Source organism: Penicillium waksmanii, assembly GCF_028829765.1.
Source record: "Penicillium waksmanii strain IBT 27052 chromosome Unknown utg000008l:1.0-5622682.0:1.0-5626561.0, whole genome shotgun sequence".
Lineage (NCBI taxonomy): Eukaryota > Fungi > Ascomycota > Eurotiomycetes > Eurotiales > Aspergillaceae > Penicillium > Penicillium waksmanii.
This window is the reverse complement of record NW_026643254.1, coordinates 1,873,441-1,889,118: the sequence shown is the minus strand read 5'-3', so window position 1 is coordinate 1,889,118 and position 15,678 is coordinate 1,873,441. Positions and strand designations below refer to the sequence as shown.

The 15,678-nt window shown below is 50.9% G+C and overlaps 6 protein-coding genes across 6 annotated transcripts; 4 read left to right on the top strand and 2 right to left on the bottom strand.

Moving 5' to 3' along the window:
- Positions 1–3,466: 3,466 nt before the first annotated feature.
- N7481_009028 (uncharacterized protein) lies at positions 3,467–4,474 on the top strand (the record flags this gene model as incomplete). The annotated part of the gene is made up of 1 exon (XM_057268247.1): positions 3,467–4,474. One exon carries the CDS (start codon positions 3,467–3,469, stop codon positions 4,472–4,474), a length of 1,008 nt encoding a protein of 335 aa, XP_057118924.1.
- Positions 4,475–4,944: 470 nt separating this feature from the next.
- N7481_009027 (Heterokaryon incompatibility) lies at positions 4,945–7,179 on the top strand (the record flags this gene model as incomplete). Its single annotated transcript, XM_057268246.1, has 1 exon — positions 4,945–7,179. One exon carries the CDS (start codon positions 4,945–4,947, stop codon positions 7,177–7,179), a length of 2,235 nt encoding a protein of 744 aa, XP_057118923.1.
- A 1,689-nt stretch (positions 7,180–8,868) lies between these two features.
- On the bottom strand, positions 8,869–9,818 carry N7481_009026 (uncharacterized protein; the record flags this gene model as incomplete). Its single annotated transcript, XM_057268245.1, has 2 exons — positions 8,869–9,642; positions 9,750–9,818. The coding sequence occupies 2 exons, from the start codon at positions 9,816–9,818 to the stop codon at positions 8,869–8,871; spliced, it is 843 nt and encodes a 280-aa protein (XP_057118922.1).
- Positions 9,819–10,776: 958 nt separating this feature from the next.
- N7481_009025 (3-deoxy-7-phosphoheptulonate synthase) lies at positions 10,777–12,080 on the top strand (the record flags this gene model as incomplete). The annotated part of the gene is made up of 4 exons (XM_057268244.1): positions 10,777–10,819; positions 10,946–11,001; positions 11,072–11,377; positions 11,442–12,080. The coding sequence occupies 4 exons, from the start codon at positions 10,777–10,779 to the stop codon at positions 12,078–12,080; spliced, it is 1,044 nt and encodes a 347-aa protein (XP_057118921.1).
- Positions 12,081–13,344: 1,264 nt separating this feature from the next.
- On the bottom strand, positions 13,345–14,344 carry N7481_009024 (cytochrome c oxidase assembly protein COX14; the record flags this gene model as incomplete). The annotated part of the gene is made up of 2 exons (XM_057268243.1): positions 13,345–13,835; positions 14,020–14,344. The coding sequence occupies 2 exons, from the start codon at positions 14,342–14,344 to the stop codon at positions 13,345–13,347; spliced, it is 816 nt and encodes a 271-aa protein (XP_057118920.1).
- Positions 14,345–14,747: 403 nt separating this feature from the next.
- On the top strand, positions 14,748–15,618 carry N7481_009023 (DUF2458 domain-containing protein; the record flags this gene model as incomplete). Its single annotated transcript, XM_057268242.1, has 3 exons — positions 14,748–15,154; positions 15,230–15,269; positions 15,355–15,618. The coding sequence occupies 3 exons, from the start codon at positions 14,748–14,750 to the stop codon at positions 15,616–15,618; spliced, it is 711 nt and encodes a 236-aa protein (XP_057118919.1).
- Positions 15,619–15,678: the final 60 nt, after the last annotated feature.

Genomic DNA, 15,678 nt, shown 5'->3' with positions numbered 1-15,678 from the left:
GGGGGCCAGGGCAGGATCCGGCTCGACAGTCTTGGCCAGTGGGAGCATCGAACTGGTATCTGTGATTTGTGAGATTTTAGCGCCTATTGTAAAGCTTTTCGCCCGTAATATTCTGGCTTTCCTGCACGACACCCGTCTGAAGGATTTCCTCAGGATTCACAAGCATGGTGGCGTGTCAGATACCCATTCAGGGCGCCATCAGGACAGGATAAGACCGAAGCCACAACCGCACAAGCGAATTGAGTATGCCAAGTGACAGTCCGTGTTACGTGCCACAACACCTGGTAAAAAAAAAAAAAAAACACAGTTCCGGGCTCGGATTAAAGGATATGCTCATCAACGGATCTGGGTTTGCAGCAGCAAAGATCTGGTGGGGTCCATCGCCGTGTGGAGTCTCTCGGCGCGGACCCTGCCGCGTGGGGTCCGCATGGCGAAACCTCATGGATCCTTGCAGTAGCACTACATTGGAGCCTTTCGCAGTCCCTGAGTCGCCGCTAACAGCTAATCCCAACAGTTGGGGCTGGAATGGTGAAGCCGTCAGGGGTTACCGGCTGCGGTCATGGTGTTTCTCGGCGGTGGGGGGTTCTCGTATCTGCTGGGCCAGGAGGAAAAAGTACGACTCATCATGGACTCGAGCATGGCAACCGCCAAGTATCGCTCCGTACGGACAGACAGTTCCATACGGATCGCCAAGGCCCCGTAAGGGCACGGGGATGACCTTGAACAGCAGTCCCCGGAGCATCTTCAATCATTCAATCATTTCAATCCACATTATATTGATTCCGCTTGACTACATTGATCTCCTCAGCATACTAGGCTATACGAATATAGCCTACCCACAGGGGGGAACGGGATTGGCTCCAGTATGGCCCCACACCCCCAATGACGGTGTATTCGGTTTGATTTGGCGCCGTATCCGTTTCGGACTAGGGGGGGTCGAATTCCTCCAGAAACGCACCTGTGGTTCGTTTGTTGCGGATATACCATCCTGTCCGTTTTGAGAACCCTAGGATCAGTGGAAGTTCTATTTTGGCGCGGCTACACTTTATCGTATATTTGTGGTGAGGTGCGCCTGGGTGATATCTCCATTCAGTAGGGTTTTCCGGGTGTTCAAACTCCACACTGCGATCCGCAAGCTTAACAAATGGCGTGGGGGCATATTCTCTGGCTGATGTACATTGAACCTGGCCCGTAATCCTATACTGGAAGAAGATACATGTAGTCTTCTGAATTCCGGGCAAGCCATCAAAGCCGAAGAAAGTATTGGATGGAACAAAAATGAGCTGATCCTTGACACCTTCGAAGATGTCATGGTTGCTAAGTTGTCAGGCTAGAGACCTGTGACTAGGCAAGGAATCGGACGGATAACGAAGGGTTTACTGGTCGTCGATACATAGACTAATTCTTGAAGAGATCAAGAATCCGGAATGTTTGTGGGATCTTAAATATACTAGGGTTTGGGTAGGCCTCGATACGCAGGCGTCTCGAAGGGGGGTTTGACCCTGAATCGACCTCGAAAGTCCGGGTATCACATAGTCGAATCCTGTGACAGAAATCAGAAAACTGAATTTATATATTCCTAATTATACTTGATTATAGTAATAGTACCTATAGGAGGTTGAAGGGCTATCTCTGTGATATACATTACTTAGAATATAAAAATAAAGATAACCCCAGAGGCAGAACAGGCTAAATACCCTAAGTCAGAGTATAGCCTACAGGGTAAAAACAAAAAACAAAAATATGGCAATTGTCAATGCTATTTTAGCCGAAGATGACGTCAAAAACTGCCCCGGGCGAAGGACGGGGAATTTGATCACAAAGAGGGCGAGAACTAAGAGTAGTACTGGTAATACTTACTAGGCCAGATCCTCTACCAGATACTCTATTACTAACTCTACCTCTAGTATGACCTTTGCCTTTTGTATAACTTCCTTGACTTACGGTATCTCTAGTACCGCTAGAGGGACCTATAGCAGCAGTAGCAGGGGCTAGAGTAGTAGTAGCAGTAGTAGAAGCTAGAGCAATAGTTAATATAATAAAGAATATCGAAACAAAGATAAAAACCTAGAGATTAAAGAAGCTAAAGATAGAAGGAGGTAAGAGTTGAGGATTAGACGAAGGAAGTTTTTGCCTTAAAGGTATTAAAGAGATTATATTGCTTTGTTTGTATTAATATACAAATGCACCTATAACGGAACAGACGGAGAGCCTTTGATTAAGGTGACGCTACTAAGTTTAGATTATCTGATCTAAATCTAATATTTGTTGATGATTGAGCTAACTATTTCTAGAAGGGGAGGATAAATTGTCATAGGATTTGAGCATCTGATGGTAATAGGGTGGTAATTGGAACGCTGATCATGTAGGATACTGGCTATATCCTGCGCTATAGGGTAGGTAGGGGCTTTTCCTCGTATATCTAGGTCTAGTATCTAATCTTCTAGCGAATCCTCTTTAATTGGATCCAATTTCATGCAATTTGTGCGTATAATAGGCTTATGAATAACACCCTTCACGCGATCGCGTAATGTTGAATGCGGCACTTCGAATACACACGCAGCCACGGCAACTGCTGCAATATCTTGCTTTTTCAAAACCTGTATTGCAAGTTCAATCCTGCCCTCTTGTTCCACCAATTTTCGTCGTTTTTCATGGCGTGTGGGTGGCATGGTGGTGGTTTGGAAAAGGAGAGTTGCAACACGCGACGCGTTTTTAGCGTGTCGTGGCGGGTAGGGGGTATTCCACGTTATCAATTCCCCTAACTCGCTTGGGACTTGCGTTATGAAGTGGCCTTCCTACTGGGTAGAGCTAGTCCCGTCTTGGCAAGCTTTTGGACCTGAACCAAACCGAACCGGCACACATGGATGATGTTGACTGGTTTACCGCCATGTCCCCGATTCAAGGGGCATGATATATCGGAAGACGGATTCTACATAAACACTTCCAAAACATGATAGCCATCATGGAATGACCCTTGGCCGAGAGGATTTTTTGACAACCCCATCTTGCGGCTGAATCCCATGTAAGCCTAGATCAGCCTTACAACGCTGAACCGCTCACCAACCAACCAGCTGAGCAGTTCTCCGACCAACTCAAAACTCGGCCATATCATCAGATCTGATCATTGACATGATAGATCCGGCCATCTAGGCAAAGGAGTGAGTTTGATCTGACCGCAACCCTTTGCTACCAGAAATCATCTCGCTTGGCGATATGTCCGACCAAGGCGGGGTTTTTGGCGCCTTTGGTGCGGTGCTTGGTTATATCGGAGCAGAAGCAGCCACCGACATCTGGTTTTCGTCGTTATTATGGCCCCAGCGATCATTCTCCTACCTCACACTTCGATCCATCCCAACCCTGGCTCTCCTGATGCCCATGGGGGGGTCCTTTGCACAAAGCCGCTCTGAGCACCTTCGATATCGCGAACGCCCGAGGTCTCTTGAAGGGCGCCCACGAGGGCCACATGCTGGGCACTTCGTTCTTTAAGCAAACGGACTGGACCTACACCGTTCCCGGTACTGCTAGTTCCGAGCCCCGCGCAGCCCGTAACTGCATGTGGGCGCGAGCTCTTCATTACATGCCTCTACCCGCCGAAAAACCTGGATCACTGGCAGGACTATCCCCTCCAGCCACGGGCGCTGCCATCGAGAAGGGCATTCTCCCGCCCGTCGACAATGGCCGCATCCCCGTACGAGCGAAAGTCGCCGTCTACCACCTCATCTTCACTCCAGCAACGGCAGAAGATAAAGCCTCGCAGATGGCGTTTGTGCACGAGAACTGCGGCCGACCAGGCTCGCACGTTTACCTCAGCATCTTCATCGCTGAGCTCTCCGGCATCATTATCTTTGCCGTCATCTACGCCATCGGCCGATCACTCTGGTGTCTCATCTGGCTAGCCCCGCTGCTCCTCCGCCTCCTGAGCGCCTTCTTCGCCCTCGACCGCGAGCCCCTCACCCCTATCTCCTCCTCCATCTCATCGCCATCAACCACGCCGACCACCGAAGCCGAATCACCTCGTGATTTCGTCCTGCACTTCCCTCAATCCCAAGGCGGTGACCTCATGCTGTTCACAGGTCTCTCAGCCATCGTGCAGCAGTTCTTCCGACACTACGGCCACCCAGTCCGGAACCGAACCCGGGAGATTCTCCAGATGTGCATTATAGCACTTTTCGCCGCTCTATTTCCACTAGGATTGCTGGCCTCGACTCTCTGGATGCCGCCGCTGGTTCAGTACGCGTGGACCTGCTACCAGCTATACATTGTCATGTCAATGCATATCGTCCGGTACACGTCGTTTGGACGGGCCACGAGCACGGAATCTAAGATCGCTGATTATCTGGCGGATCGGCCGGATATTCTTTTTGGAGAGAAGAGGCATGGGGCTGAGACGGTGAAAGTTAGTCTTATTGCGACGTATCATGCGCGGCATCAGGAGGGGAGGGATTGTTTGGAGCGGTTGGTGAGACGGTAGTCGTTGGTTGGCTGCAGTGATGTCTTGAGTGCAACTGAGAATTAGCCTTTTTTTTCTTTCTTATATTCGTTCCATCTGCATCAATAAATCTGATCTCGTACTAGCAGAAGCACAGCCAATAGCAGCACAGCGCGTTCGCTTAGTTTTTAATTATATAGCCCCGCTTCTGACCTCGTCGTTCGTCTCTACGAATAAACACTACTACAAGCGTCTTGCTATTCTTTACACATATATTAGACAGAAAAGCCAGCATCACAGCATGAGCCCCGATGACTGGGTGCCTGTGCGCAGCACCAAGAGGGACAAGGGATACCCCCTCGCCACGTTGATGCAGGTGGTCTACGGCGAGGACATGGGCATGGGAGACGGGTACAGCAGGTGTTTGTCGATCATGTATCGACTGGCTCTAGAGCAGGGCGCGGTCGACAGTGTTAAAAACCCTGACGGCACGGTCATCACGGGGTTTAACGATGATCGTGCTGAAAGACTGCAACAACATCTTACCCGGGCAGGAACGATCGTTTTACATTCTCTGGAAATGGTGGGCGACGTGTTCCCGAGTGTGTATTGTGGACGAAGCAGAAGAAGAATACGATGATAATTACGACGACCTCTTTGGCGACGACGAGTCTCACTTCTACCCACAAAACCACGTCGAGCGCGAGACGATCCACCAGGCCGGTGGGATCTGGTACAAACTCCGCTTCGACTGCGTCTACAACAAGTGCATGGCAACGCTGTTCAACGCTGAATTCGAGAACTTCGTAACACACCGAAGCGGCGACGAGCTGGTGAACCTCCGACGGGACTTGGCGCAGGAAGCTGCTTGTCTAACTATTGCGATTCAAGCTTGCTCCCCGCGAAGCCACACCCAACAGCCAGCTCAAGTACCATACTCTCCAGATGGCGAGAGTTATCTCGCTCACCGGTCAGAGAGTTCCCCGATCTGGCGCGCAGGGAGACGGGTCCTGGGGAGCAGCGACCTGCCCGGGCTGGATCCTCGCTGCAGCGCCGGCTCCAGTATCGACTCCTGCCCTTGGCTGGGAGAGATCCGCGGGTTCCCGCTTTACTTATGGGATGTGAAAGAGCGGAGGACCGTGGAGGTCGTTTCGCTGTGGGACGAATACGATTTCGACATCCCGTACACAGCCATCAGTCACACCTGGGGCCGGTGGCGGCAGCGCGATCAGCCTGGGGTTAACATGAAATCGCGCGTGCCGTGGCTGATCCCGCGGAACTCACTGTTCGATGTCGAGCAACTACCAGATATCCTGGCGCAGATTCCCACGGATACACCCTATATCTGGTTTGATCTGGTTTGCATTCCGCAGGAGGGCTGCGGGGAGGAGCTTGACGAGCAGCTGCGGCAGGCCATGTGGACGGAGGTTGCGAGCCAGGCATCCATCTTCAGGAGCGCTAAACACGCCATTGCGTGGTGGAATACCGACTCCGCCCCGGAGTCCTGGGACGGCATGTGCAGCGCCATCCAGTGGATGTCCTCAGTATATCTGGACCTCCAGTTCTCGGATGGGGACGAGTCTTCCATACGTATCCCGCCGTGGAAATCGCACGACCGGCTCCAGGCCACGGGGCTGTTCTCCCCGGACATGACCAGCCTGCCCTGGTTCAGCTCCCTGTGGACGCTGCAGGAAGTATGCCTGCGCCCTGACATCTGGATGTGCAACAAGAACCTCGACCTCCTCACGGTAGGCGACAACGGGGTTCTCGTCGCCTTCAACACGCTCGTCTCCCTCACCGAACGAGTAAAAGACACACTCACTAGGAAACTTAACGATCTAACTACCCCAGCAGACCACCTTCTCGAGCGCTGGAAGCCCCTCGTCCACCCAGGCTTCCATGAAGTACTCGACCTCCTCCATCGCACAGGAATGGACAACCTCCACGAGCTCAAGCGCGAGCAGATCCTCTTCCTAGCGACCAGCCGATACTGCAGCCACAGTCGTGCGCAGGCGATCATGTCCGTCCTTGGTATGACAGAATGGTACAACTCCGCCACTGCCATACCGGAGCAGCGCCAGCCCAACAAACCGGGCTTCGTCTTCGACCAGTACCCTCTCGCCTTCGTGCAGGAGGTCGCGCGCAGTCTGGGCTCTAGCTTCTTCATCGCCGCCGTTCTGGCGGATTACCCGCCCGTCGACGATGTGAAAACTCAGGATGTAGTCCGGGGCACTATGCTCCCCTTCCGGGCCCGGATCTCTGAGCCGCGACGCCTGTATGTGCCGCGCTTAGAGACGGCGGACCATCCGTCCGTATCAACGTGGGAGGTCCGCGACGACGGGGCGGTGTTCCTACCGGAGGTGGAGATCCTCTTCTCATCCGATAGCGACTATGACGATATTAAGTATATGAGATGCTTTGTCGATTTGAGTATGCCGGTTCCTGAACATATTGTTGAACGGGAGCACTTCCAACCCCAAGGGAGCATGTATCATGGGGATCTCCGGTACTGGATTAAACAGCTCATCCCGGAGATCTATGGAGTGCGTGGGACGTACTATGCTATTCATCTTCGGTACCGACCTGGACAATGGGATGGTTTGTTGTTGAAGGCCGCCGATAGTGGGGACTCTTCGCAGCCGAAGAAGATGATCAAAATCGGGAATCTCCATGTGCTAACCTTGGTGGGAGATGGGGAATATCTGCCCAGGTGTGACTCAGTGGACGTTAACTGGATTGTTTTGTAGATTCGGATCTTTGTTATTATGATTGCCTTATCATATTGCACAATCTGTCTCCGTATACGCTCTAGAACAGCTATACGGCTATAAGGTATGATACGCAAACCGTCTCTGGCATGGTCGAGAAAAGAGGAAAGTCATCTGTCACGAAATTCTAGTAAGCCCCAAAGATCCAAAATAGTATATTAATAACCAACAGTGCCCAATCTATTAATTAAAATTTTAGAATGGTAGACCTAGATAAGTGCCCTAGAGATACTATTTAGTTGTTTAAGGGTAGGCATTCTTACTCTATGCTTATCTATTATTATCTCTCTCTCACCCCTAGTGTAAGTGTTACATGAAGTTGAAGTAGCCTGCATATCGTCGTTGAAATTAGATTTGAGGTCACGTGATGCATCTAGATCTGTTGGAGTGCGTACCTAACAAGCAGCGACTCCGCTAGGCAGCGGGGAGATGAGCTATTGCAACTATGAATAGTTGGATCTCTTTATATAGGAAAATTATCACACTTGTACCTCAATCTAGGTTTTAACTGTTGGGACGAGGGGTCAGGGTAAATAAAATCATCATCACACGTCTCAATATTCAATAATGTCCGTTACAACATATCTCTCACAAGTATATAAATGTGTCATTATTCCAAGACTTGAATAGAGTTGCTTGAAAACGCTGCTACGGTAGGAAACGTAATAGGGATTAACATTTGTTTATTCGGTATTAAAAAGAATTAAAACGCAGTAAATAAACTCTACAAATAGAGATATATCAAATAACAAGGTTGGTTTTTTACACTGGCTTATAGATCGAAAGCAAATGGTACGAACTAGACCTCCCTAAAGTTACCATCAAACTTCTTACTGTCTCTCCACAAGCACAACCACGAGCACGAACACAGATTGCAATTCCACCCACTTAAACGTACCTAAAGTAAGACGAGGCAAGATCCTCCGAGACTAAAATAACAGCTCAGCTGAAGTGAACTGATGCGGAAGATCTTGTGACAGGCGAAGAGATTCCCGCAGAGCTTAGAAGCTTTGTGGCCGGTTGTATTCGGGAGGGTTTGCAGGCTGTGTCGGAATTGACGCAAGCCTTGATTGGATGGGAGGAGAGTAGGGGTATACTATAATTGTATTTGTGTAGCGCCGTGTGTAGGGATTATTTTATCGATTTATATTATGCTGATGTTGAGTGTAATTATAATTCAAGTTGTATCCCCGATAGACATGGGAACCTACTAGTTAGTATGCAGTACATACTAGTAGGTCATATTCAAAAAGGCAAAAGCAAAACGAAGCAGGAAAGGACAAAAGTAACCATTAGTGATATCATAGAAAGTCCATCCTGAGCAAAGGCACCTCCTAGAAAACCCCTTTCCATCCGTTCCGTCCGTGGTATTCAGGATATCCAAGCGCTAACCGCGGACAATGATTTGTAGTCTGCATATAAAGGCAAGGAAGCAAGATATAGGGCTATGTTATACAGCGCAAGAAAGCAAGAAAGCAAGAAAGCAAAGCAAAGAAAAAGCGAATCGCAGAACCTAGGGAATCTTAAAAACTGCCAAAAGAAGAAGAAGAAATCAAGACACATAAACTAGCAAGGGTTAATCATAACAGTCGTTCAGTTGAACCGACACAACCCAGTCCAGTCCAGTCCAGCACAGCTCAACTTCCTCACGCCTCGTACAAACCACAATCAAGCCCGCTGAATAATATGGCTGTAGTGGCCAGGAACTTTGCACCGACATTTATCGCAATCAGCACGATAACCCATGACCAGCGCCGAGCGGCGATGCGGAATAGGACACGGGGTGGGCGTGCGCGTGGCGGATTGATTGGAGGTGCTCCGCGACATGGGGTGTGCTGCTACCGGGTGCGGCGACATGTTGCCGTAGTCGAGGCCTGGCGTCGGCACGCGGGTTGGGTAGGTGCCGGGGTAGACTAGTTCCGTGTCGGACATTGTATCGCACATTGCCATATCCGTGTCGCTGACTGGACTTGGAAGTCGAATTATGGGGGGTTCTTTGTTGAAGGGGGTTATGTCTTCCATGTCCATGGGGGTGTCGACAGCGGGGGTGAGGGCTGGAGTTGGTTCGAAGTCATCGTGGCCGAAGCCTGGGGCTGTGAGGGCCGAGGCGTTGATGTCGAGGGAGTGGTTCTCGTAGTGGTTCAGGGCGTAGGCTTGTTGCCATGGGGAGAGGTCGTCGCCAGACAGGAGGATCTTTGCCGGGGCTTGGTTTAGGTTCGGATTCAGGTCCAAGTGGAGGTTCGAAGGTTTAGGGCGGAAGACTTTGGTTGTTGTGCCGGTGTACAATGCATGGCTGTTGGTATTCTGGGCATCTTCCTCGTCCGATGAGTCGATGGGGGTTAGGGTTGGAGCGCGAAAACGTAGGGCTTGGTCGATGTCGGCAGATTCAGGGACGGGGAGGGAGAAAGAATTGGACCCATGGCCTTGCCACGGCCGAGTTTTCTACGACAATGAGTCAGCGATTCTGCAGGTCAGATGGGGGTGGGTGACCGAGGTGGTGTTCTTTGACGCGTGAAGTCGCGAAAGAGTAGGAGTAGATTGGTACGTACCTTGGGGCCAAGGGGGTGGAGGTCGCCGTCATCATCGCGGGAGCGCTTTAGAGATTGGGTGCGAAACATGATGGATGGTAGAAGGAGAGTCAGGGAGGATGCGCCATCCCCTGAGTGGGTGAGATCATGGGAAGTAAGGGCGAGGGGAGGTTGGAGGTGGTGGTGGTGGAGGAGGAAAGTAGGAGAGCGGGAGAATGGGAGGTGGAGCCGGTTGCCGTGGGAGAATGGGAGTATACCAGGTATACACCAGAGTACACAGTAACTATAGATGGAGTAGATAGAGTAGATAGAGTATACTATCAGATCAGATCGGGTCAATTATATGATAGTAGTCTTACTATATTATTCTCTTTTATTTAGAGCATTATAGAATCCTCCACTATGTATATTTGCACTAGCACTCTGTGTTGTACTCTGTACTCTGTACTCTGATCTGTACAGTACAGGTATGCAATGCAGCTGCAGGATCTGATCTCAGCTGAACTGACTTCGCGGCTTAGCTGAACGGCCCAGAGAGGAACTAGCACGGTGACACATGCTGTAGTCAGTTGCCCACAGCATCGGTCTATATCATTGCGGGGATTGTGATTGGCCGAGTATCTCCGAGGGGAGCAGAGGGCAAATCTGTACAGTACATGGACTATTAGTTGGGCTGCAGGCGATCTATCAGATAGTTACGGTAATTATAATAGTAATAATAGTAACAATAGTAATAATAATAAATTATTATTATGCCTAGTCCTAGTATTACCATAGTGACTCGTATCAGCATACACATACACATACTGCTGTACTCGCACTGCCGGACTGCTGTCCCTACCTCCGCTGCCCACCCCACTTGGCGTATTTTGCCCGCAAATCCACAATTGACTTTCTTCTTTTCTCTTCCTCGCCTCGTCACTCACTTTTTACATTTATATTTCGCCTGCTGCTCTGGTAAGTTGACCTCTTCTTCTGTTTCTACTTTAATTCCACTATCCACTCCTCCTAACCATTCTCCCCTGCTACAGCACAGTCTCTCTGCGCAATGCCTCTTGTCAACACCACCGAAGTCAACGAGGACACTCGCGGTAAGTATCTCTGAATTACTCTGCACTGCCTGCACTACATTCTTTCTCTATTTTATTTTATTTTATTTCATTGCATTACTCTTTCATTCCCCCTCATACGATTTCCACCCATGCTAACCATCCTAGTCCTCGGCTACGACCCTCTTCTGCAGCCTCAGTTCCTCCAAACCGAAATCCCCGCCGTGAGTCATTTTTTCCGATCCCCCACCAAAACCACCAACCCACCAACTTCCAAACTAACAATTCCTCCAGCCCGACCGCGCCATCAAAGCCGTCCGTCAAGGCCGCAATGAAGCCGTCGAAATCATCGAGCAGCGCGACGACCGCCTCCTCGTCGTCGTCGGTCCCTGCTCCATCCACGACCCAGACACAGCCCTCGAATACGCCCGCCGCCTGAAGGAACTCTCCAACAAACTCTCCAAGGACCTCTGCATCATCATGCGCGCCTACCTCGAGAAGCCCCGCACAACCGTCGGCTGGAAGGGTCTCATCAACGACCCGGACATTGACGAGTCCTACAACATCAACAAGGGTCTCCGCGTCTCGCGCAAACTCTACGTCGACCTCACCAGCACCGGACTCCCCATTGCTTCCGAAATGCTAGACACCATTTCCCCCCCAGTACATGGCCGATCTAATCAGTCTCGGCGCCATCGGCGCCCGCACAACCGAGTCCCAACTCCACCGCGAACTCGCATCCGGTCTCTCCTTCCCAATCGGCTACAAGAACGGCACGGATGGAAATCTCACCGTCGCTATTGATGCCATCGGTGCTGCGGCGCACCCGCACCGCTTCCTCGGTGTCACTAAGCAGGGTCTGGCTGCTATTACCAAGACCGCAGGTAATGAGCATGGATTCGTCATCCTGCGCGGCGGTAACAGGGGCACGAACTATGATCGCGATAATATTCGTATTGCTCGTGAGGCGCTTCGTGCGAAGAAGCAGCGTGAGGTGCTGATGGTTGATTGCTCGCATGGTAATTCGAAGAAGAATCATCTTAACCAGCCGGTCGTTGCGAAGGAGGTCTCTGATCAGCTTCGTGAGGGTGAGACTGGTATCATTGGTGTCATGATCGAGTCGAATATCTATGAGGGTAATCAGAAGGTTCCCCCCGAGGGACCTTCGCATTTGCTCAAGGGTGTTTCTATCACTGATGCTTGTATTAACTGGGAGATGACTGTGGATACGCTGAATGATTTGGCTGATGGTGTTCGTGCTCGTCGGGAGATTCTCAAGTCTAAATCGAATGGCACTCACTAAGTGTGTTGCTGTGTGTGTTTGTGTGTGTCTGTGTTGTGAAAATGTATTCTCTGTTGATTTTTTTTTACTTCCTTTGTTCTATCCGCTCGGGCTGAATTCTTGAGATAAAAAAGTTTCTTATTCTGTGCTGTCTTGTCTATCTTGCAAAGGAGGGGAGAGATTTACCATAGACTCGTCGAAAGTGCAGCGTTGGTTAGTACTTCAAGCTTATAGTAGTTTCCCTCAAAAATGGTGCTTAGGGCTTTTTCCTGCTATCTCCAAGTTTTTCCTTCCACATGTCGCCGCCCCCGTAGTGTGCATCTCAGTCTCTCTCCCCCCCACCTGTAGATCAAATTGTATACTTACCCCAGACACAAACACCCCGGACCCACCGATAACCCAGAATTAAAGTCACAGCTTCCAGCTCTTGGGATCAGAGTTTCCACAGGATCTTCAATTGACCTGCTGCTCCACCGGGGCGCATGGGGTGGGATGGACTGGGCGAGGGAATGGCGAGGGCAAAGCGCTCTTCCGCCGGATTTTGCCCGACTCGGTATCGGGTGACCCCTGTTGGGATTAGCGGTGGGGACTTGGGGAGGATTGCTTTGCCCTGTTCGTTGGGGTTTTTTTATTATTATTTATTTTCTCTTGTCTAATGGGGAAGAATAGAGCCTATCGTTGTTACGTGGTGGAGACATGGTGGTTTTTCCTATGTGGCTGTATGCCAGTGTTGCACTGGCACGGCACGGTGGAAGTGGAGAACTTGAACTTGAAGGAGCAGGTTTTTTCTATGTACTGTACACAATATACACGGGTGTTTTCTGCCTTGATTTTTCGGTCAAGGAGAACACCTGAATCAGATAGGAACACAGCCTTGGGAGAAAGAGAAGAGAGGAAAAGGAAAAGGAAAAGGAAAAGAATAGCAAAAGAACAGCACTGAAGGACAAATGCAACGCCGGAACCCCCCCTGTCACGATGGAAGCACGCTGCGAGGGAGCTCGTAACATGCCATGCAAGATTATTCAAGGACTCGGATGACGGTGGAATGGGTGTGGGAATCGGATGGAGTTGGGACCGGGAGGTAAGGTCCCCCGATGGGACGGCTGCGATGGCGATAGCGATGGCGATAGCGATGGCGATAGCGGCAGGCCCAGCGACAGCGACGTCCACGACGGGAGGGGATTATAGAGGATGCGATGGCAGGACTCTGTGCTTTTCATTGTGTTCATTTCCATCGTCCCGACCCCGACCCCGACCCCAGGTTTCTTCCAAAATCGCCTCAGTCCTACCGCACCCAGCCAAAAGTCAACCGGTTAGTCCAACTGCGCGTTGTTGCTTTCGCAGCCTGCTCCGCGTTCTCGGCCATAACATCCAATTGTCCCGGCATCGGGGCGTTGACCTTCTTAGCCGCGGCATCGGCAGCCTCCTTCGCCTGCAGGGCATCCCAAACACCCGGCTGCAGAGCCTCAATGTCGGAAGATGCTGATGACGGGACCTGTGCGGCAGTATCTTCCATATTCATCTTCTCGAAGAGGAATCGCTTCGCCTTGGCCCATGGCTTCTGAGCCTTCTCCTCCGCGCGCTTCTGCTTCACGATCTCAGCAATATCCTCCTTCTTAATCAGGTCGATCTGTTCTTCGGTGGCGGAGCCGTTGGCTTGGGCGATACGGGCGGCACTCAGAACGGCGAGTTCCCTTTCGATCCAGAGTGTGCGTTGGCGTCGGTTATACATGGTCAGCGAGACCATCGAGTAGACTGTGAGGACACCGCAAACACCTAGAACAGCCATCGAGATTAGTCGGGGGTTCATTTCAATGCCATCATGCACAATATATCGCATCAGAGACGTAGATCACGGAGATAGCACTGCTGGTCATGCCATGCCATGGTTGGTAAAACCACCCATCCATCACCTCCGCGTCCACGCCCTAGACAGATCGGACAGGACAACTACACATACCCGAAGCAACAATGAGCGAGTAAACCATGCCCTTGTGCGCTCTATTGGCGAACTTCCGCCCAAATTCAATTAATCGATCCGAACCCGACGATGACTGCGCGACCCGAGAAGCCCGAGCCTGCGCTCGCAGCCGTTCAACCTTTTGCTTCGGCGTCTCGGGTTGCCCATCTGGTCCGCGCTGCGGAGTCTGGCCCGCAGGCTTGCCGCTCGAGGCATTGTCTTTCTGCATGAAGTTGGGCAGTTCGTATGGCGCGCCGCCGGGTTTGGAACTGGCGTAGGGACCTGTTGCTGTGAACCGCGTTGCGTCCGCGGCGGATCGGGACATGACGGCGGTGGTCTGATGTGAATGTGAATGTGAATCCCCCCCCCTAACAAGGGCGGTTGATGGGATGAAAGATAAGTCAATAGAGGAGGGCTTGTCAATGCGCGTTAATCTGGCTCAAGGGCCCTGCGTCGAAGTTCAAGGAAGAATGATGGGTGGGAAGGACGTCGGCGGTGGGATTCGATGGGCAGGTGGAAAGGTAAATTTTCAGCGGGAGATGCGCCAAGACATTCGGACAGCTTCACCCCAGACCACTTCAAGTTCAATATAGCATCCACTCGGATCACTCCACAAGGCTATTTCACAGGCTTATTGCCATAAATTAGGTACTCCGAAGACCTACATATACACAGGGTATCTTCTACAGATCTTATTTATTATCCCCCTCTTCTCTCCCCTCCCACCAATGGAGTATCCCTACAATAGCTCCGACCTAGACTCCGTCCTCAAAACACTGTCGGGTCTAGCGTCGCAGCAACAATCATCTCAGAGTACATCGACACCACCCAGTCGATCAGAGACACCCCAGCAAAGGCCACAAGGACCAAAAGAAGTCCATGCTCCTCCTCGCCCACCTTCCAATCCACCCAAACCATCCACCTCAACTACAGATGCATCAACCATCACCACCTGGCCCGCCGCACTCCGCCATGTGATGCGGATAGTCGGCCAAAATGAAGAAACTCAGCTCCGCATCCGCGGCCTCATCCACAGCCAACATAGCCACGAACGGCAGTGGTGGAAGAGCCGAGAGGCATTAGTATCGCGGCAACAATCCCGCGGGGAGAAGAAGAAAGAGCTCGACGCTGTATTGTATGTATTAACCAGTCCGTCACTCTGTTAAATTAGCGTGCAAAACCTAACTGTCACTGACTTCATCGTTGACAGACGATCTATCGGAGCACCCGTTGATCAAAAAGAGATATCGGTACGCCGCACAATTTCCCTGCCGAGGCTTATCTGCCAATCATAAATCCGTCATTAACAATTCACATTTTATATCTTTTTTTCAGACAATCCAAGACGACAAAGCAGAACTGGACACCTACGATGCGAAAGTCTACAAAGTCTCGGCGAAAATGGCCACTGCACTCATGTCTGAACTGCGAGGCTTGGATATTCCTTTCTTTGCCCTGAAGCAGAGTCTTGTCAGGGAGTCGGAGTCGGATCGTCCGTCTGAAGTGGATGGATTAGACTCTGGGAAAGTGACTAAAGCCGAGCTCGTTGAACTGCAACGACGAATGCTGGGATTACTTGAGGATTTATGTAAAGAGTGAATGGTCAATGTCGGCTGGCCGACACCTTCAACGAGCTGCCTCCACTAGATACCTATTTGC